Source organism: Vespula pensylvanica, chromosome 2 (genome assembly GCF_014466175.1).
Source record: "Vespula pensylvanica isolate Volc-1 chromosome 2, ASM1446617v1, whole genome shotgun sequence".
In the NCBI taxonomy this organism is placed as follows: Eukaryota; Metazoa; Arthropoda; class Insecta; order Hymenoptera; family Vespidae; genus Vespula; species Vespula pensylvanica.
Genome location: NC_057686.1, coordinates 4,829,456 through 4,851,992, shown reverse-complemented (window position 1 = coordinate 4,851,992; position 22,537 = coordinate 4,829,456). Strand labels below are relative to the sequence as shown.

Here is a 22,537-nt window from a genome sequence, read left to right as displayed (position 1 = left end):
CAAGTTTCGATTTGAATATCAACGATTAGACGGTCAGTGCTAAATTTCTTAATTATGCATATTTGCGTAAAAATAATATCGTGTAAAAGTATAAATTACATATCGATTTGCAGTGGGTTCTACTTTGAAAAATTTTGACGATAAAGAAATTGATAATTGCTTCGATTTAATTCGAATAAAATTCTTTTTTTTTTCGTAGAGACGAATCGTATTTGAATCTCATAACATAAGGCAAGAATCGTAATGTGAGCTTATAGAAGGTAATTGTATACCGTTGTTTGCTCTCGTGTCAGTTTTCCGAAAGTGTATACCTTTTCCTAGATATCAGACGCATAATATATTTTCAATCGTCAAGGTGAACTGGAATCTGCAGCTACCTTATGTGGGTGTCAAAGAAAAGCTTGGTAACTCAATGAGCATAGTCAGTTGTGTCTGTTTCATAAACGATTCACAACTCGAATTCGTCAATGATAATGGATTTTCAATGAAGTCCATAGATACGTCAAAAGTTCACTTCTTTGTACATATTGTTTCTCTTACGTTAAAACTATCAGAATGCACTTAGGCATATTTTCCTTCTTAACCAGAGGAAACTAAAGTCATTCGTGCATTCGATAATACCAGTTCATAAAGCAAGTGTTCCGTGGTTCGTTGATTTTAAGCGACGTACTACGTGTTAGCTGTATAAAAGAAGTCTTTGTATAAAAGATATATAAGAAGTACATTCGTATGCAGTTTACTCATACGTCAAGAGAAGTGCAGCTCCATCTCGTTGCACACGAAGTCGATTATAGTAGAAATCTGTAGTTACACTTGTGTATTACTTGACGTGAAGGTTACCAATTAAATGCCACTGAGAGGTAATATTCTGTAATTAAGGTCGTCGATAAAGCAGAAAAGTAAAGCCAACAAACTCCTCTCTCTCTCTCTCTCTCTCTCTCTCCGTCTTTCTCTAAACATTACATTGCAATTTTGTTGAATACACGAAGATCAGATATATCTACGAGGATACACCGAATGACATAATGCTAGCTTGTTTGTTCGAACTCCTGAGTCACCGACATTTTGGTCCATAAACGTAATCGAGCGGATCACGTTGCTTGCTTATCGGTATGAAATTTATCTTCCTCAGAAAGCTCAGTGAAAGTGACGTATGCTCGTATCTATATAACGTGGACTTGAAAGATATTGAGATGAGTTTAACTTGAAGAAGGTCAAGGTCAACAAAGGTGTGCATCTTCCTAGTCGTAAGGAAGAGTAACTCGGTGAGATCGCATCAAGATTGAGAGTGAGTTTCGAGAACTTGATTCGATCTCCCGATGTGAGGTCAGGGTCAGGGAATCGAGATTCTCTGTCGCGGATTTACCGCGACAAAGCCATAAGGTTTGACCTAATATGGAGCCATCGGCTTTACGAATGCCTTTGGCTGGTGGGGATCTGTATGGAGAGCTCCTTTGAGACTCCGGGTCTCTCTCACTCCGGAGGCCAGCAGTGCCTCACCGGACGTGTCTTAAGCAGCACACGCGTTTTCATGTAACCGTGAACGCGTTTACATCACGCAGAGCGTGTCACGATTACCGCAACGCGACGCAACTCGTTCGTTAACCGGAAAGACGATAAACCGACCTAAGTTCCCAAGATCAACCCAGTCTGACTATTGACTTCCTCTTGGTGTAAAAGTTTCACGGAAGACGAATTAAAATTGACGAATATGTCGAGCGTACATCAGCAAGCCGCTATACGTCGGCTCGAGGAACTCTTCCGGGATGTAAAACTCGAACAACAACAGAATAATCCTGAATTATTTAAAATCGAGATGAAAATCGACAAATGCTGCGACGTGCACGGAAAGCATGCCAAGGAGAATTGTTGGAACCGTCGTGGGTCAGTAGGTAGCGTACATCAGACCAGAAGAGACTCCCTCGGCCGTCGAGATGGAAATTCGCCAAATAGGAGAAGTTCCTTGGGATTGCCGATGTCCCCACCGAAAAAGGAACTCCATCCTTCGAGTTTTCCCAACACGTTACGAAAAAATCCTTTGGGTGCTTCGACTGGTGCTATTAATCATTCTAGAAAGGAGTCGCACTATAATACGATCGGTGGACCAAACCTTAGAAGAGATCCTATCGGTAGATCAATGGGTTGCTTGAAAAAGGATACCGCATTGAATTACAATTCACCTTTGAGACGAGATTACGTAGCTAAGTCAATGACGAGTCTTCAAAGGGCCGGTCGTCGTCGAGATTCCACTCAAAACTTATCCAATTTATTTACCAGCGATTCCCAATCGATTCCTAAAACCGAACTTGCTTCTTCGAGTCAAGATCATTCGAAGAACAAAAGCGTTTCTAGTGGAAATCTTAAGAGTTGTCTTGCCGGCTCCAGTGGAAATCTTCGAAGTAATCTCAACGTAACCTTGAGCCGTGACCTCTTGCTCGGTACCAACGGGATTTCAAAGAAGGACGGCAAAACGACGTCGACGATACCGATAACTCTTCCTGGCAGAAGGGGTTCCTTCGATAGGAGAAAACTCTCGACGGATTCTTTGGATAACTCCAAGAGAAACTCGTGGGATCCAGGTCGTAGAGGCTCTTCCGGATCGTCCGGGGGTTGGGACGATCCGATTTGGGAAGAAGGTACACAGGATAGTGATCAGGTAAAAAGATCGATCTCTCTTTCAGCTACAGTTTGGAAAATTTTCATGGAAAAATTGGATTAGTTCCTGGCTTCTTGGGAATACGACGTTATCTTAAATATGGCTTCCTTCCAAAGTTTTTCTTCCTCAACGACGCGTCTTCTCTTGGAATCACTAGGAGTCACGCTTGAGCTCATTGTCTTCGTCGGTTCCCACGAGGGACAGAAGAAAACTTCTTGAATCTTTGAAAGGGAGAAAAAGAGAGGGTCCGACCACGATCCTTCTATTTATGTTAGTGGTTAGATAAAATTTATCGGACCTTGTTAGGAAGTTCTCTTCAGGAGCCGAGCGTTGAACGTGGGAAAGCTAGATTATCCGTTATCGCCTACGTCGTTGAACGTCAGGACATAGATGTTTATTTATGTATATACGTTACATGTACATACTTTACACGCGTAGATCAAAGATTTTTTTCTTTTTTTTTTTTTTCAGAACTATTCCTTAAGTTAAGATCTTGTAAAAAAGCAATTCGCATAAATCAATTATCCCAACACGACGTCTTGAACTTTTTATAGCGCGTATCCAATGATGTAATTTTTTATTCGATAAATTCATAAAACGTTTCTAAATAAAAATTCGTTCGATTAATTTCGTCGTTTGACTTCGGACACCTTCGAGAACTTTTCATCGGTAAGGTATGTTCCTGGCACGTGGTATGCACGCATTGGTACGTCTCTTTGTGCTGACGTCATTGCGTGCCATGCATGGTATGAACATGTCACAGAGATTAGTCATCCAACGATTACGAAAGCTACACGCTTCGAGTGATCTTCGCGATCTCTTTAGTCACGAACGTTCGATTTTCAGATATATTGCGTATCAAGAATCTACGAAGTAGAATGTTGTTTTGTTGACAATTTTTCTACGATCTTACGAATGATCATTGTCGCGACGAAGAAACTCGGTATTGTTTTACAACGATTCGATCATCGACGCGTTTAACAGAATATTACTTGCATCTGAGATAAGATATTAGGTACCTGTTATTGCATTTCCTGAAACAGAATGATCCACAAGTGCAACCTACGCATGATCGTCCCTGAATCGACCCACACGTAGCAATTCCTCGTACCTGGCATCTTATATTTCATATTTTTATCTCTTCTTATTCCCTCCCACTTCCCCGTTCGAGTATTCTTCTTTATAAACAAAAATTACGTATTCTCGTTTTCCAACATCCCACATGAGATTCCCTGTTATGGTAAATTTCAAATGAAACGATTTAAAAGTAGTAGACGCGTCGTTAAATTAAATCAACTTACGGATAAGGAACAATGATATAATTTTTATAAATGGACACTGACCGTAAATTTGTTATTAAGCCGAATAAAAACGATCACACGGTCGTTATGTCGCTGGATCATCGTGCCAGTATAAAATATTTTCTCCGAATCAGCTATAAGATATATGTTCTTAGAAGGTAATTACCGGAGAACGATCTTTTTATCCGTCCGTTGTCTTCTTAACGAGATTCTTTTTACCGTGAGATAATAGCTTACTCGTATGACGCGTCATATGATGCTTTGATTATCTAAAGTATAAGTGGAAAGAGACGAGAGACGTTTATAAATTAAATTGGATAATTTATTGAAGTAAGGAAAAGAGGGGGAAAAGTAGATATTCGTTAGAGTGATTTTATAGCGATCATTTCGTTTATCATCGTCTCATTAATTCTCATAAAGATGATTTCTCCTTAGAAAAAAATAGATAATAGTGGGTCAAAAGTTTTTCTTTTTTTTCTCTCTCTCTCTCTTCTTTTTTTACCTTTAAATGGCACGTGACGAGGGTCGATTTGTCAGTAAACGATGCAGTTCGAACTATCGCGACATGCAAGTTCTATCTACTTACGCGTGACTTCTCGGTCGACGAACGCGAACGATTTCTTCGTATACATGCACGGTGTGGCGTGCTTAACTGTTGTCTCACGGTAGAACGTCCAAGATGATTGACCGATCGTACCTCGGTACCGTTAGATAAAAAATTTAAGCTTCTTGAAATATAAATGCAAACTCGTAACCGAAGACGCAAGGAAAGAAGAAGAAGAAGAAGAAGGGACGTAGACAGAGATACAATGTAAAGGGTTCATTAGCGTGTTTTCTCGATGACGATTATCATTATCATGACAAAGACGTAAATGAAAAATACATCTTAATGCAACGTCATTGGAGAAGATAGTTTTGCTTTATAAGTTCTCGTTAAGAATTCTTTTTCTTTCAGTAAAAATAATTTGTATGGGGGAAAGATCGATCGAAACTACCAGACGAAGTTCTTATGATCTCGCAAAAAATAAAGACATTCGCGTTAACGATCGTCTGGATGGAGAAAAAGTGACGGTCGACATTAAATTCGAATGAAATTATTCATAGAGGAGAGAAAGAGAGAACGAGAGACGGAGAAAGGCAAATGAGTTAACGCATTGTCTGCGCGCATCTTATCTGCGTCAATCGATCCTTGACATTTGCCTAACGAGAACATTTAACTCCTTTTACTTTTAACGATCTTTCGAAGGATCACAACGTGTCTCTTCTCTAATTAGATACGGAGACGAACATACATACGCTGACTGATCTACAACAAAGCAAATTTTTGCGTGGTCGTTGGCGCCGTCTGCGTGCCGGAAATAGGGACAAAGGATTTGCTATGTTCTTATGTATCTATATAAGTTTGTTTCTTATTTTCTCCGGCTTTTGTTTGTTTTAATTGACGTGCAAAATCTGATCGAGAAAGGTATTGCTATTTCTCGGCAAAGTTAATATTTAAAGAATTTCTTTAGAATGTCTGTCGATTGAGTGAAAGTCCCTTGCTTGTGACGTTCATTTCCTTTTCCTGTTGAACTAAGATTCTATACACACTCATTTCATATATGTATTTTGTTCTGTCTTCTTTCTTCTCGCAGCAGTTTAAAGTACAAACCTTACGTGTTTGCTTTGGATAAATAAAAATCCAAACCGCATTACCTACAGTCGGTATTAGAAATAACGATAAATTTTTCTTTGAGGATTTCTATCTTACCGATGGTTGGTATACACTATCAACAGAATGCGAATTTATCGGCTGAGATTGTTACACTGTAAAAACTCTTCTACTCTAATGTTACGTTCTAACTATAAATGTTACGTTCTTTGCAATTAACCATCATTCTTTCCGCATTCATCTATATTAATTGATAGAATGTTTGGTATACACATTACGACCAGTATAAATATTTTTTCTTTTTTAAAAATTTCTAATTAAAAACTTAACATTTAGCACAATTTTCTTTGGTATTTAGAAATCGTGAAAAAAAGTGAATGTGTATTTTATATCTTTTATATAATCATGCATACCGTCCTCTCAACATTTCTTTCGTATAATTTTAACGATCGTGCGAATTTCTGATAAGTAACATTTCCACCTTCTCCGCTTTACTTTCGACGAGATTTTTAAATTGCCCTTAAGCACGACTCTGTAGCGGCAAGTTGTGTCATGGTCCATGTACCTGGAGCGGACGAACCATAATTATACGCATGCACATTCGTAAAATAAGGTATCGTTCGCGTTATCGAACGTAGAGTTTTTGCGAGTAGACTTAGAGAGCCGTTATTATCATTTCTAATGGAATCGTTAATCTCTAGTTCTCTCACACGAACGTCAATTCGTAAACGAACAGCAAAAGTATTTTTAATGCACTAGGATCTAACGTGAGACATATTGCATAATCTGTGTTAACGATTTGGTTAAAGAAATTTACCGTACTTCATCGTCAGTCGATTCGTTAACTTACGTTAAAAGTCCATGAGATTCTACTAAAATAACGACGAGAGATATGTAAGTAAGTAAAAAGTACCGCAATTTTCTAGTAACTTATAACGAGCACAAAATAACTTTTAAAAGTATCGTATCTCTTTAACGATCGACCTTTCACGACGACATTATTTTGGAATTGTAGTACGGCAATGATAAGAAAATATGTGAGCAACATATCGATAAGAAAACCAACCTGGTTCTTTCACTTTAGTTCACTTTTGAAAATTTTTCAAGTAGTATATGTTGATTCGGTTGGTTGTATTTCCGGTAGATAGAAACTCGGTTAACAAGTCCCATTTCTTATGTGACACCTTCGACCTGTTCCCTCCTCTTTCTCGGCACGTGCTCTGCTACAACGACGTTGACAATCGTGTTTTCTGCCGACTGACGAGCGTTTTAAAATGAAAGAAGTATGATGGAAAAAGTAGGTAATGCCGGTTCTCTCTTGAGAAATTCTTTTTTCTCCCTTTTCTTTCTTTTTTTCTTTTATAAACAATCAACAGAACCGTCGAGGGAAAATATTTTTGTCTTCCCTGTAGATTATGTTTCTCCATTTTCACTGTAAAAAAAGAAACTCTTCGAACATTCAACACTTCGTTAACTTTTCTTTAATATCTTATTCGAACTCGAATACTTTCGTGACTCACTGGATTAACTCAATACGAGTAACGCTGATAAGAGAAACATTTTCATTATTCTAATCGTTATCGAGATGCATTTATAAAACAACGTTTCACTTCTCCAATGGCATTGAAAGCACTGTTTTGTTTGAAGTGGACTTAACAAACCAAAAGGAAATATTTCCACAATTTTTATCGCATGATTTAATGCGATCCGCTTGATTTCGAAAGTTAATTTTTATAGCGGTACTAAGGTTATTGATCAATGTCTACGTATTTTATCATTGACACGTTCATATCCACGAGAATATCGACAGGAAAATAAAACATACGAAACCGTTTTAATTTCGCAAGAAATTTTAATGAATTTTTGTAAATTATTGATATTTATTAATTAAGAATAAATTTGAACTATCTTGATGCTTGAACACCGGATCATGGCAATTTTGTTTTTGTGTCACAGAATAGATACTTTCTCTAAAACGCATACGCCCGATAGGTATCTGCATTAAACATTCCTAAATCGTCACTGTCAGCGTTGACTCATCTCGATTATATGTTTCACGACCTATTTCCAACACAGTAGATTTCGTTGGATCCTCCAACAAATTGGTGCGGAGAAAACTGGTCTTCGTGGCTGCCCGCTCGATCGCACCTCGTCCATTTCTTTTCTTTTCTTTTCTTTTTTTTTTTTGTTTCTGAACGATAAAGAGGGCGAATACTAATTAGTGTCTTTCTCTTTCTCTTTCTCTCTCTCTCTCTCTCTCTCTTTTACTTCTCACTTTCTCTCTTTCTTCCTTTTTGAAGACCGATCCGTTATAATTTTGGTAAATTTGCTTCGCGTGTCAAGATCTATTTGGATCTAAACGTTTGTTTATTTATCTCCGTTGTGAAATCTTTTCCATTAATGTTTATGAACAATTCAACATGTATGATAATAATCAAATAGTATATATCTCTCGTCTTCAGCGAAAGGAAATCTTGCGTGGGTTTGACTTGCAGCGCATGAAAATTTTCAGTGGATTAAAGAAAGGAGAGTGAGCTGAGAGAAAGAGAAAGAGAAAGAGAGACGGAAAAAATAAAAAGGATTGCCGCATCGCCACGAATTATTAACGGAGCGTATCGGAGAAAGCCAAGAATGGAAAATTGGAATTGGCTTGATCTCTAAAGTCACTGTCACTGAGATATTTAAGATGTCTTAAATTTCCTCCTATAATGTTAAAAGAGGAGACAGTTAAGTCGTTAAAATTTTTTCATCGACCGGAATATTAATATATAAAATTAATCAAATTAAGTATACATAATTGCACTTCGAATTCGTCTTATTATTAGCAAACGTAAATATTTATAAGTAATTTCATTACAGACTTTATTCTAATATGCATTTACTGATTTCGCAAAGATAATTTCATTAAATAAATACGTTAAAATGTATGAAATCGTCTCGCGTAGAAAAGAAAGAAATCTGAAAAAATATAATTTATTGCGATTTTTTATGTTCATCAGTCATCATTAGAATATAAAATTACTAAAAAAATAAAGATATATATATTTATATATTTATACATATATATTTCTGAAGTCTCTTTCATAATCATCTTCTTTTAATGCGATGATCGGATACGAGCTCTCTTCTCTCGCGTAACGATCTTATTCGTCTGATAATTTACGAGTAACGTGAATACGTACCCAATAGTACGAGAAAAGATGAATGGTCTGATCGAGAGTCTTGGAGATATCTATATTAGCAGACCCACCCTCATTCTCACTTCCTGCGTGTAACGCTGTCGCGATTTCTATCGCGAGCAGAACCATTTCAAAGCGGATGGGCCTAATCTCTAAAGTCGTCGGAGAAGAGAGTTCGTGGTATAGTGAAAGCGAGAGAGGATGGAAAACGAACGTGCCTGTACCACCATCTTTTTGATCGTTTAATATTTTTCTTTTCTTTTCCCTTTTATTTTATTCGAGTATCGAACTCTCTCGATGAATGAAATCACGTTCTCCTTTAGCGAGTCCACATTGGCATTATCCTGTATTTTCAACGTAAACTTCGATATTTCAAGAAAGTTTTAGTCGAGGAAATGAAATTATAAAATCAACGATATTACATCTCGCGTGCGGAGGAAGTATACGTAGGTGCATACGTGCATACATACATACTTTATATATAACTGTTGTTTTCTCATAGAATAAAAATCATGCTTTCCATCGAGTCCCGGCTACACGCAGGCTGCACACAATGTAGTGTAACGAAAAGACCCTAGCAATGATTCTAATCAGAGAACGTTGAAGTACATAGGTTGAATTAAGCGATTAAAGAGATCTTCGTGTTCGATCGAGCTCTCTGACAATGATTTCGCAAGATTACAAAACACGAACTCGATAATCGAAAACTGTTACGTAAGGTCTTGGAAGTTTGTTATTATTCGTACAAAGGAAAAGATCAAATACATATACAAAGGGGGAGTCGATGAGCGATAATGATCGAAAGGAGAGCCATTCGAATTTGAGAAAGTCACATCGATTTGCTTAGTGATCCGTCGATCATTCGATCTCAAGAGAGAAAGAGACAGAATCTCCCCTACTTCACGCTTAAAACTAGGGATGAGCAAAGCAAATTGAGAGGATCGCGCGATGGTAGTAGGGAGACACGCGAGTCTTTTCTACAGCGAGGTAGAAGTGGGTCGTTTCTCAGCAGCGCGAAGTCACTCGGCAAGAACGTTACCTTCTACGCACTCCTTTGCTGCACTCAGCTGAGCGCGGACGCACCAAAGCAAACGCGTTTCGCGGATATCCTTCCGACATCACGGAAATCGATTAAAATTCATTTCTCTCGAATTTTTCCAGGCTAATCGTATCCGAATTTTATTCGTTTAAAGAAAAGAAAAAAAGAACGAATATCGATCGAGTCAGTGTTGTTAAACCATTCGAAAAAGATTCGATACACGAGATACATGCCGGAGATATCGTATTTAAAAGTGTGTGTAGTGTTTTTAGGGAATTTGATAAAAAATTAAACTATCGATAATAACAAGTGTTATTTTAAAGAGAACGATTATTATTTATAGATCGTCGAATTGGAAAGCGGTGAAAATTGCCGGAAAGATTTCGTCCTCCACGCTTCGAGCTTTCAAACTTCTTTTTCATTTTCTATCTTTCTTAGAATATTTCTCGAGGTGTATTCGTTGGAGCGTGTTGATTCAGAGATCGAAATTTCATCGGTGCCGATAGGGATCTTAGAAAGACGTACTTTCGTAAGAATTTGTTTTGTCGCGAGTTCGTCATGATCACGAAGGATTTGAATCGACGTGCTCGTTGAGAAGAAGTTAGTCGGAATCATAATCTTAAGAGATTAAGAAACAGAAGGATCTGTCGAAGATCGAAGATCGATATGGGTGATATAAGAATATTAGATCCTAGAGTAGATCCACGGTTCGATTTAAAACATCGTCCTTGGCCACCGATGTATCGAAATCATTCGAACCCTAGAGGACCTTCTTTGTGTTATCGACCAGTGCCATTCGAAACTGTGACTCAATGGATGGGGCCACATATAACGGATTACAATTACATGCCAGCTAGAATCGGAGCACCTAATCCAAACAAATCAAGAGATTATTATTATCTGGCACCTATGTACAGGAACGCGATGCCACCGCCAGCTCAAGCCATTTCACCGCTTCAAGTTTCGCCAGTAGCCGTATCACCGAGAATGATGATGGTCGAAAGGCCCAGAGGTAGAACCAAAAGTTCAGGAGATTATGGTAGGAACAGCGTGCCACCTTGTACCTGTGCAATAGGCAGGACCAGATCCTTGGAAGATGTTAGAAGCGAGATGAGCGAGTGGGAGGATTATCACGATGAAAATGGGAATAATCTTCGAAGGAATAGTCCAAAGGGTGTAGCTGCTTGTCGACAGGCTCGTAGATCGATGGAGAATCTTTTGGAAGTCGAAGTCAATGGGCATCATCACGGATTGCATACCTTCGATAGGGATGGAAAAAATTACAAGAGACACGAGGAGAAGAGAAACGAAAAGGCAGGAAGACGACGAGGCAGTTACATGGTTCGTTGATCGTTTTCATATCGTGAGAAAATACCTAAACGAATGATTTAGCATTATATTTATCAATTATTCCGACCGGTTGGTATCTACATATGTACTTAAGTTAATCACTCGAAAGATCGAAGAAATTGAAAATCCGATCGTAAAGAAAAAAAAAAAAAAAACAGAAAAAGAAAAAATGATCCTTGGAACGAATCGACGATGTTGTCTCCCTGTATTCACATTTTACATGACTTAGCAATCCGAATCGAGATATCCGCGATAAAGAATATTTATTTCACGCTAAACAACGTTAACATTTCAAATAACATCCTGTGTGTCAGTTAATCTAACGCAAACTAGGCCTATGACTAACGCGTATATTGGATATTATCGGAGAACACTTGCATAAGATAGATCTGTCCCGCCAGGAATGATTTACCAAATTGTGTTGGAATAAAATACTAAGGTCGACAACGTGCTGGAATAAATTAATACGCAGGTATATCCGGATCACATGAGAAAGATAAAGAGACGGAGAGAAAGAGAGAGAGAGAGAGAGAGAGAGAGAGAGAGAGAGAGAGAGAGAGAGAGAGCGGAAAATCGATCTTTCGTATGCGCTCGCACATTTAACGGTAAAATATGCGAAAGGAGCACCATAGCCTTATCTACTTACGTGTACGTTTATCCAACGAAGCATGAGCGTGCCGTGTGGTTCTTGCGAGTAATAAGAAACCATTGAACGGCCTTGATGTTCTTTCGAATCCATTAACGAGACCGTCAAAAGGAACGATAAATATTACGTCGGAAGATTACAAAAGATTTTTATTTCGATCGATCAGCATAAAGAAAAGAAATACGAAAAAAATAAATACAGGATCAATTAATCATGATATCATGACAAAATCGTGCAAACAATTTTATAAATTTTGAAAGCGAAAACTTTTAGATACGATCGCGAAAGAGGGAACGTTCGTGTCTACGTGAGAAATCGAAAGGCCGAGGAACAATGTTTTAATTGTATAGAAAAAAAGAAAAAAGAAAGAAAGAAAAAGAAAAATGGCGAAGTCAGTGCGTGTATAATATCAGCGAGACTCGTTAAGCATGTTATGTAAAGTGTACGCTCGACTCTGAGCATAATTTCTTGCGTTGCTAGTCGGTTTACATTTTGTAAAAGCAAGTAGTCTGACTAATTATGCACGCGTGTTATATCCGACATTATTATTCATAAATCTAAGGAAGTAAAAAAGTAGAAAGAAAAAGAGAAAGAAAAAGAAAGAGAATGAAAGAAAATTGTTCTAAAGAGAGGTGTACCTATAAATAGTAAATAAAAATAATACTAATGTAAAATTTAGGTATCTATGGAGAAGTCACGTATTTTAAAATCTAAAACAGGTAATCGCTTTTGCAGAACGCCTGAGCCCATTAAAAGGAGCAATGAATCGTCGCGTCTCTAATACGATGTAAAAATCGAACGATTATTGTACCTTCGCGAATGGTATTTAACGAGGAGGGATAATTTCATGAGAAATCGCGCGAAGAAAGTGTTCCCGATAGCTGGTTTCGAGTTAATCAAGCGTTGCCACTGTTCTACGAGGATAATTTCATTGGACAAAATAATCGAGTATACGATTGACGTCGGTAGATTGGATCGAAATCATTTTCCATCGTTATATGTCTATGAAAGTTTAGATTTTTGTGCTTTTTTTTTTCTTTTTTCTTTTTTTTTCCTAAGTACCTACGTCACTTTTCACATAGTTTATATCGAGAAGTCACGTTGTTTCATCTTTTTCAATTAATTTTATAAGATTTCTCGAAGGCAGAACGATAATGGCCCATGACAATTTCGAGTGATTTAAAAAAATCGACTCCTATCGGTCGAACAAATCTTTCCCGTTCGAAATAACAAGATTTTTGAGATAATAAATTTTTCGGTCGTTAAGTCGACTCGTTGATTACTTATCAGACAATTTCATCGATTTTAATTACGAACGAAGCGAGAAATCAACGATAGATATAATAAGGCTTCTTGATTTTCGATCTTTATCTGTTACAATTTTGTACGATGAGTTCTTTTCGATTTCGTTAGATATCTATTTCAATTATCACAAATTAAGGTATATCTTTAACGCCTGTTTCCGGAGGTAAGAAGAAAGCTCGTAGAAAAAATTCGTATAAAAGATACGATCGTTGTTGAGATGAGAATGCTTTCGAAAGACATGATTTATTTCGTGAAAGCGAACGTACGGATTAGTTTCGTCGTTTCAAATGACGTAATTATTCAAACTAACAAAAATCGAGCTTGTTTTCGTGCTGAAATATTTCAGTTTCGAGGAAAAAGAAAATAATTCGTAATAAGATCCCACCTAGAAATTTTTTTTCTCTCTTTCTTTTTTTTTCAATTAACACCAAATGAAAGCAAATTAACAAACGTTGTAATCGTTCTTCGTATAATTAAAACTTATGACGTGTTCGTAGCTCTTCGACGTAGAAAGTTTCGAGAGATCTCCCTTTTATTAACCTTCTCCTTCTCTCTCTCTCTCTCTCTCTCTCTCTCTCTCTCTCTCTCTCTCTCTCTCTCTCTCTCTCTCTCTCTCTCTCTCTCTCTCTCTCTTCCTTTTACTCGAAACGAAATCTCTTGCTCGTCTCCTCTCTCTCTCTCTCTCTAATAACGACGATGTTATCCTTTGAACTATTACGCGTCCATTCGTGTGGCTATCAGTTGAAATGCCTCTTGTCCTGGAAAAAAAGTCCATAGAGAACGTATCGAGCACCGTCAGGAAAATTATAGTCTTATCTCGATTGAATGAGAAATGATCGGAAGGCAAACGCGCGCGCGCGTGTGTATGAGAACGCATATGTATTAGCACGGGCGGTCTCTTACGAAATTCTCTCTCGTCGACGGAAACGTACGTTCGATTGTGATTAATTAAACGGCAGCTGTAGTTTCATAATAGAATTTATAGTTTAATCGAAGTATCCTCTTTTATCAAATCGACGAAAGAGAATTGAGAGAATCTGATGTTTGAAGAAATCTCAAAAAATCGGATTAAATCTTCCTAACATTTCTTTCTTTCTTTCTTTCTTTCTTTCTTTTTTTCCTTTCTTCCTTTTTTGTTCCTTTTTTTCTCTTTCTTTCTTTCTTTGCCTATTCCTCTTTATCTTTTTCTTTCTTCTCGTACAAACGATTTACATCAAATCTTGGGTGTTATACGCACACTTTGATTCAAGCATTTGGCATCTGTTGGAACGAGTCGAACGTCGAAAAAGTATGCCGTGGCCTAGATATGTATAATCCGAATGATTTCACCGGACTTTACTCTTCTCGAGTACGTACTCTGATCGAGACGAACGAAAGCTTTTCAGATAATAGTATTCCATTTGTTTTGCGTGAAAGATTTCATTAGGCCTTCGGCAGTCTTTCATTCGGATTTCTATCGAAGTTTGACGGCATCTTTAGCCGTCTGAAAGATTTCTAAACTCGTTCTAAATTATTGAAAATGAATAATAGCAACAACAATAATAATAATAAATAATAATCAATAATAAATAATAATAATAATAATAATAATAATAATAATAATAATAATAATAATAATAATAATAAAAAGAGAGCAATCTATCACAAATTCGTTCGACGATAAAGGAGTGAAATTAAAGCTGATAACGAATTTAATCGAAAGTGCTCGTCCACTAGCAACTCGTTCGTGTGCTAATGGATGCTGTGTCGAGAAAGTTTAATTCAGAAAGAGATGTATATTTCAAAAGATAAAATGAAAAGAACGGAATAGTTTATAATTTATCGGATTTAAACGATGTAACCGGCGGAAAGTAAAATGCCGTCGCTGTGTATCTGCAATTAGGTCAAGGTTTCTTTATTAGTTGTTTTTCATCGAGCCACGCGTCGTTGAATCCGTCTTTGAAACTGGCTAAGTTCGACTTAAGAGATTCGTTGAAACCTTCGAGACATCCGGTTGATAAATGCAGAAGAGAGGACATATATTCATGATATATGACACGCCTTCTTTTTCCTTTTTCTTTTTTCCATAATCGTCATGGAGAAAGGAGTAACTATAGTTTCTAAAATCGTTCGTAAAAAGTTATTAATCGTAAAATTGCAATGATAGAATATCGATAAAATCGAATTTATTAAAATACATTTTCAATGACAATAAAGATAGCTGACAATAGCCTTCGAACTGCTTTCTAAAAAAAGTTGAAGTAATTAAGTCGAAGGAATTAACGAAGAAGTTATCTTTATAAAAAAAAAAAAACAAAAAAAAAAAGACAGATGGTAATGATGATGATCACGATAGTGATGAAGATTTTATTCGCAAGGAAGCATCGTCGTTCCTTTCTTCGTAAAATTTATATTACGATCCTTTCCGATTCATTAAATCGTATCCGAAGAAAGTTTGATGGTCGATCCATGGGAGGAATTTTCCCGGAACTTCGATCGATTTTTTTACGACCTCGTTCTCACTCGTAAAGCACGCAACGATGAGATTCTCTTAAAGAAACGATCAATTCCTATAAGGAATAAATGTGAAATGGAAAATAAGATCCTTCTCTTATTTTCCATTTCACGGTAAGATAACTTCAGCGCATATAAAAGTCAAACTGTTCGTACCATCTTAGCAACGTCGAACGATCGTCGAAGACGTTATCGTTGAAATTTGAAGAAAGTGAACATTTTATCTACAGTAGTAATCGTTATCGTTCATCCCTGTTTAATTTCGCAATTAAATTAGTCGTGAAATGATCGTCAACGAAACAATCGAAAATCTCGTTCGATTGATTTTTAAATCGGGGAACTCGTAAATGGTCATCGATTATTGATTTAGACTTTAACGATCAAACGATATGCCATGGATTATTCATGACACGCGACTCGAAAAAGCGGAATACAACGTCCGTGACTAAGCAACGTTCGTAAATGCTTCTTACTTGCTCAAGTCGCTCCGCACATGTCCTGTCCTAGATCTTGGTACACTTTTCTAGCATTCCTCGAAAGACGGATCCGGTCAAATCAAAACAGAATTTTATATATATCTTTATTATCCGTCTTTTCATAACTTTGGATACACCTGTTTCTTTCTTTCGTTTCCTCGCAAGAAACCACAGATTTCACGCTTCCTTTTACCGTCAATTCTTTCGCAAGGAAAATGATTCATTGCATTCAAGAATTTAGTGATTGTAACAATGATTCTGTCTAAAACTACATATATTACGTAGATATGCGCGATTGTAAATGTTTCTCAATCATTTCAATCAATACCTTTTTAATCGATTTTCAAGCCACGTTATCCAATCGACATTTCTCTTCGACCCTTGCAATATCATAGCAATCATCGTATACGTTGTCCAGATGTACACTAAAACTTTCTTTGAATAAATTATGTAAGAAAACTGTTGGGTGACCATTGGGGTAACATACATATGTAAGTACGTTTCGTACGTATAGCTATTAATCGTATTCGATTACGTCACAAGGATGTTCAAATCTCCATGACGATGGACATACATATTCGTATTTATTATTATTATTATTGTTATTATTATTATTATTATTTAAAAAGACAGAACGAAGAAGACGATAGCGATCGTTAGAACATAAATATCAAAATAAGGAATTACCTGCCAAGACTAACGCTACGTTTCGATTGCAAATGAAGTTCTCACGTGAAATTGCAACGTCTCGTTTTTGCACCGTTAGACGTACGACTCCGTGAAAACGAATTCGAGCACGATCTCGTATTGCTCGGTCTCCCGTACCAAACAACAGCGTAGCCGCTCATTTGCTTTGCTAATTTGTCCATCAAGATAATCGACGAAGTCGGGAAGCTGAAAGTAAAAGCGTGGCGAAGTGCACGCCGTTGTGCAAGAAGATATATAAGCAAAATGAATTTACGCTTTATGATTGCTACTATAAAAAATAAGAAAAAGAAAAAAAGAAAGAAGAAAATCTATTTAAATCATCGTAACCTTAAACGAATATCGTTGCGATTAATATCAATTATTATTTATTAATATTCGAGTTACGTGACATTCGTCCTTTTCTTGCAGCAAGAGCCAAGACCAGATCTCGACGTTAGCAATGGAAGCAGCAACGGTGGTAGGCCGAGATTTGTTCCAGTCACAGCTTTGGAAGATGTACAAGCAGTTCGTTGTGCCGAATTTCACCCTCACGGTAAACTATATGCCGTGGGATCGAACTCAAAAACGGTCCGAATATGCGCCTATCCTAAACTGCACGACGTTAGGTAAGAAACGTTTCTTTCGACCTTCCTTCAATTACCTTTCCATCGTCAAATCGATAAAAAAATTTTCATTTTTCTTTTCTTTATCTTTTTCTTTTCTTTTCTTTTCTTTTCTTTTCTTTTCTTTTTTTTTTCTTTTCCCCTTTCAATTTTTCATTTCAAAGTCGACGTAAAATGTCATTTCCATCCGATTTCCTTGATGTTAAAACATTTTTACACGGGATATCAGCGATCTTTATCGAATTACCAAACTGGCAACTTAAACTCGATTCGTATTCGAAAATAGATACTAATAAATTTCGATATATTACGGACCGGTTTAGTCATTTAGAAAAAAAAAAAATAAGAAAAAAAAAGGAGTAGGCTAGATCTCGTTCGATCGCTGCTTTTAACGTCAACGATCGACTTCATTTTTATTATTTAAAATACGTACATAAGATTATCGTATCGGAGATGAATTTTGTCTTAAATTTGCAAAGTTTCTTGATTGAAATATTTTCTTTGCTTCCGTAAGTCGCTCGCTTACATCGAGTTTGTGTTCATTTCAAAGGCAACGCTTTTGATACATGGAATGGCAAGCTCGTGTAGAAAGCGGAAATTTATATATAGGTAGTTTATGGTGTGCGCGATAGGTAGGTAGCTAGGTAGGTAGGTAGGTAGCTAGCTAGGTAGATAGGTACGCTATGCAAGCTGTTTCGCGCCGGACGAGCGAGAAATCGTAAATTACAAGTGTGACTTAATCGAATCGCGGAAATAAAAGTAGACGATATCTCTTCGACATGCGAGAAAATACAGGATTTCCGCGAGAAATCGATGGGTTTGACGGACGCGTCATTTCGCATAAGAGGAAGTCGATATTTAACTCTTACGAAATTACAAAGTTAGTTGCATCTTCTACGCGTTCGACCTCGAAAATATCAATTATCATCGATTACGATGTAACTATAAAATATCGGATCAAAAACGTTATCTTACTATCTCGATGTTTTACTCTTCTTGGTGACTTTCTTTCAATTCTTTTCGTATAAAACTCAGTCGAGTTGAAACTTAAAGAGATGAAAATTAGCACCGTGAAAGTGGCAAGATAAAATTAATGTCGTCCTTACTTTTCTTCTTTTCCTTTTCCTTTTTGATCGTTAACACCATCAAAACATTATTCGCTCCCACGCTCGAATATACACACGTACGTAAGTACATACTCCTACGTTCCGTTTAATAGACTGACGTTTTAAACGAGGGCTGGGAACGAAGACGAACGCGTTGATGAAAGAAAGTGATGATCTCTGAGAACGTCGAGGATTTTCTTTCTCGCGACTTTGACGGGTTTTATCCGAGAGAAATTGTATATTTCAACGCTAAATATTTTATTATTAATTATTCCGATATTAATGTTAAGAAGAAATCTATAATTAATTCCGTTACTAGGGAGGATCATCAAACTTATCAACCTACCGTTCTCTCAAAGAGAACGAAGCATCATAAGGGCTCGATATATTGTCTCGCTTGGACACCAGATGGTCAGCTAATGGCAACCGGAAGTAACGACAAGACGGTCAAACTTATGCGTTTCAATGCAGACACCTCGAGTCTTGAAGGTAAATATTGTCCTTCTTGATATAAGAAAATATTCCTTGATCGTCGGTTCAAAATATGCGATGATATAAATCTGAATAAATATTTTATAATTACATAGGTCAAGAGGTAGAATTGACGATGCACGATGCTACGGTTCGTGATTTATGCTTTTTGGAGGATACGTCGAATAAATCCAGCCTCCTGATCAGTGGAGGTGCTGGAGATTGTAAGATCTACGTTACCGATTGCACAACCGGTACACCTTTCCAAGCTCTCAGCGGTCATAGTGGTCACATTTTGACCCTCTACAACTGGGGAGGCGCCATGTTCGTCAGTGGATCGCAAGATAAAACGGTCAGGTTCTGGGACCTTAGAACACGAGGCTGCGTTAATATGGTCACACCTGCGACGGTACCTGGTAGCAGGGTAAGTCTAGTTTAACGTCGTGTCGTCACGTTTATCTCTCTTCTCCTTTCACCCGCGTACTGTATCTCTTCAACTTCTCTACTTTTACCTCGTCGATAGAGTAGATCTCATATTCCACCGCACAAGGTATTTATTAACTATTGACGACGTTTCAACATCGAAATTGATCGATTTATTTCGATCAATTTATGTATTTCACACGTTCGTCAAATATAAACTCAAAGGCGCTAAGCATGAAATCTTTTCATTATTTTCGTTTTATTCAGTTTTTAGTTTTACGTCCGATAAAAGTTCGATCTACGTTTTTTAAATCGCACAGCATCTCATCCACAATCTCACTCTATCTTTTCCTTACATACATACGTACAAACACATACACATACACACACAGGATCGAATATTTATCGGACGTCTCCGGCATTTATATAAAAGATTATCAGTATTATCTGTCTTAGCAGTATTTGATGTCGTTTCAGGTTGGCAGTCCGGTCGCTGCTCTCTGCGTCGATCCTTCAGGACGTCTTCTAGTCTCTGGACACGAAGATAGCAGTTGCGTTCTTTTCGATATTCGAGGTGGAAGAACAGTTCAATGTTTCAAACCTCATGCTGCGGATATTCGAAGCATACGTTTCTCTCCTTCCGCTTATTACCTACTTACAGGAGGATATGATAATAAGTTGGTACTTACCGATCTTCAAGGTACGTTCTGAGAAATGTGAAAATAATTTTATATTAATGCAGTTTACCTTTTATACCACATCTAGATAACTTACCGAATCGGTTAAACAAAAATCTTGCATATGATTTAAACACATTTCTAACAAAATTTCAGAATTATATAATTGAATTTTCTCTCTCTCTCTCTCTCTTTCTCTCTCTTTCTCTATCTATCTATCTATCTATCTATCTATCTATCTATCTATCTATCTCTATCTCCCTCTCTTTTTTTTAAAAAAGAGAGCGAAAGTAGAACCGCAATTATGCAATATTAAGATTTTTCCTAAACGAAACATTTTATATCGAGGAACGTTTGAGAAATGGAAATGTCAGAACGATTTGTAATCGTTAAAATTCTCGCAGGTGATCTGACGATGCCACTTCCAAGCGTAGTGGTTGCCCAGCATCAGGACAAAGTAATCTCCGGACGTTGGCATCCAACGGAGTTCTCTTTTCTTAGCACATCGGCCGACAAAACCGCGACATTGTGGGCTTTACCACCGATTTAGAAGGGGAATCAAGATGAAGAAATTCTTATCCTTCTCATACGTTATTATTTATTTATCCTTTTTGTAAGATCATTCATCGCGATCTTGAGATCGTTCGTTCTACGCCAATCACACGAGAATTTTTCTCACGAAAAATTTATTCATAATTAAAGGGAGAAAAAGAAAAGCAAAAAAAAAAAGGAGTGATGAAATTAAATTAAAAAAAGAAAAAAGAAAAAAAAAGAAAAAAAGGAGAAGAAGAAAGGGATCGTAGAATGATCGACCTACGCGATAAACGAGAAAGAAATCTCCCCGTGTATTTCGTGCTTCATTGTGACCAATTAAAAGTGCATTCGAGTTATAATTGCACGGGGATGATATACGATTAAATACAATATCGTTACTACATGCTTTGAGTATCTCGTTATTGAAAAGAGACAAAAGTATAAGTAAAGCGAAGTAGGAGCAGCAATGTGATCGAGGATCGATCTATCTTATTTCGACTCGAAGTTTGATTAGGATAGGAAGTCGCTAATTGCGATAGGAATTTATAAGACTGCGAAGGAGTTAATCTCGTTGTGGTATATTCAATGAGAACTTTTTATAAACGCGTTATTATCGAAGAAACGTAACGTTACGTTCTCGCACGTGGAAAAAGAAGTAGGATTTTCGAGAAGCCGAAATTGGCAGGACTTCGCGTTTGTCTCGCTCTATTCTAACTAAAAACTATCTCTCTTTTATATATGATTATGATCGCATTATCTAGTGATGTAAATACGTTAACGTAACACAACCGATTAAGAATCATTCAAGTAGACGAATACGTGCTCTTGTACAGTCTACGTATTTTAAGTTCTAATCTTTGAGTGCTCTCTTTTTGTTTTTTCTTTTCGTTTTTTTTTTTTTTTTCATTGTTCATATATTTTATTTGTTTACATTCGTTATCACGATCAATAATTCGTCACACGATTTTATTTTTAACATACGAAGATAGGCGCGAACTTACTTTCCTCGTGATTAATTTTGCCTCGTTTCTACGTTAATGGTTTTCATTCATTTTCGATCAGTTATATAAATCAATCTGTTTTTTTTTTAATCGAAATGCTCTTTCTTTTATTTGTACCTTTTTTCAGATAAAATACTACTACTGATTCGCACACGATAACTATGCTCATGTATGTTCATTATCGATTTTCATCTTGACGATTTACGAATCACGCCAAATATACAAATATTAAACGTGTATATGTATATGTATATGTATATGTATATATATATATATATATATATATATATATATATATGTATATATATAGTATAAGTATATTTATTCGTATTAAAAAAAAAAGCAAAAAAAAGAAATCAAACTCGCAATGTCGCTATTTATCACATTTGCAAAACGAGCGATAACAAGATAAGAATATAGAACGAGTTTTTCTCTCTGAGAACATATAGTGTGGTAGAAATCTGAAACATCGATGAGATAGACTTAAGTTGCTTTTCGCGATCGCCAAAGCTCTCGAAGTAGTAGTAGTTAAAAAGAAAAAGAAACCGAAAGAAGAGAATTTAATTTTTGTCCTTTCGTATTTTCATCCAGCGTTTCGGAATATCATCAACGTTGTATAAGAAAAAAAAAATTTTTTCGTTTTCTCTGTAAATACATACTTCGATTTAATGAATTCCTTATAGATTCGATCCTGTTGATTGATACTGGCAAATACAATCATTTTCGATCATCCTCTCGATTCTTCTATACTCGAAAATGAAATTAATAAGATGGAATTAAGTTTTTCTTATTTCGTGCAAACATATTCTCTATTCGCCGACGAAGAAAAAGATAGAGCTAGATATAGTATACAATGAGAATAAAGTACATGCGTGCGATAAATAAAACTTAGTATATTTAGAAAGGAATAACAAACACA

The 22,537-nt window shown here is 36.7% G+C and overlaps 1 protein-coding gene across 6 annotated transcripts in view; it reads left to right on the top strand.

Moving 5' to 3' along the window:
- LOC122637982 (WD repeat-containing protein 47) overlaps positions 1-22,291 on the top strand; it is a 47,663-nt gene extending 25,372 nt beyond the window's left edge. For 5 of the 6 annotated variants that reach the window (XM_043830564.1, XM_043830565.1, XM_043830560.1 and 2 more), the window contains exons 7-11: positions 17,213-17,409; positions 18,832-19,001; positions 19,100-19,407; positions 19,866-20,106; positions 20,488-22,291. In XM_043830564.1, the coding sequence (XP_043686499.1) occupies positions 17,213-17,409; positions 18,832-19,001; positions 19,100-19,407; positions 19,866-20,106; positions 20,488-20,633 (1,062 nt within the window). In that variant the 3' untranslated portion in view covers positions 20,634-22,291. The remainder of the gene's footprint in view (positions 1-17,212; positions 17,410-18,831; positions 19,002-19,099; positions 19,408-19,865; positions 20,107-20,487) is intronic. The other variant, XM_043830561.1, reaches the window with a different exon arrangement.
- The last annotated feature ends 246 nt before the right edge of the window (positions 22,292-22,537 follow it).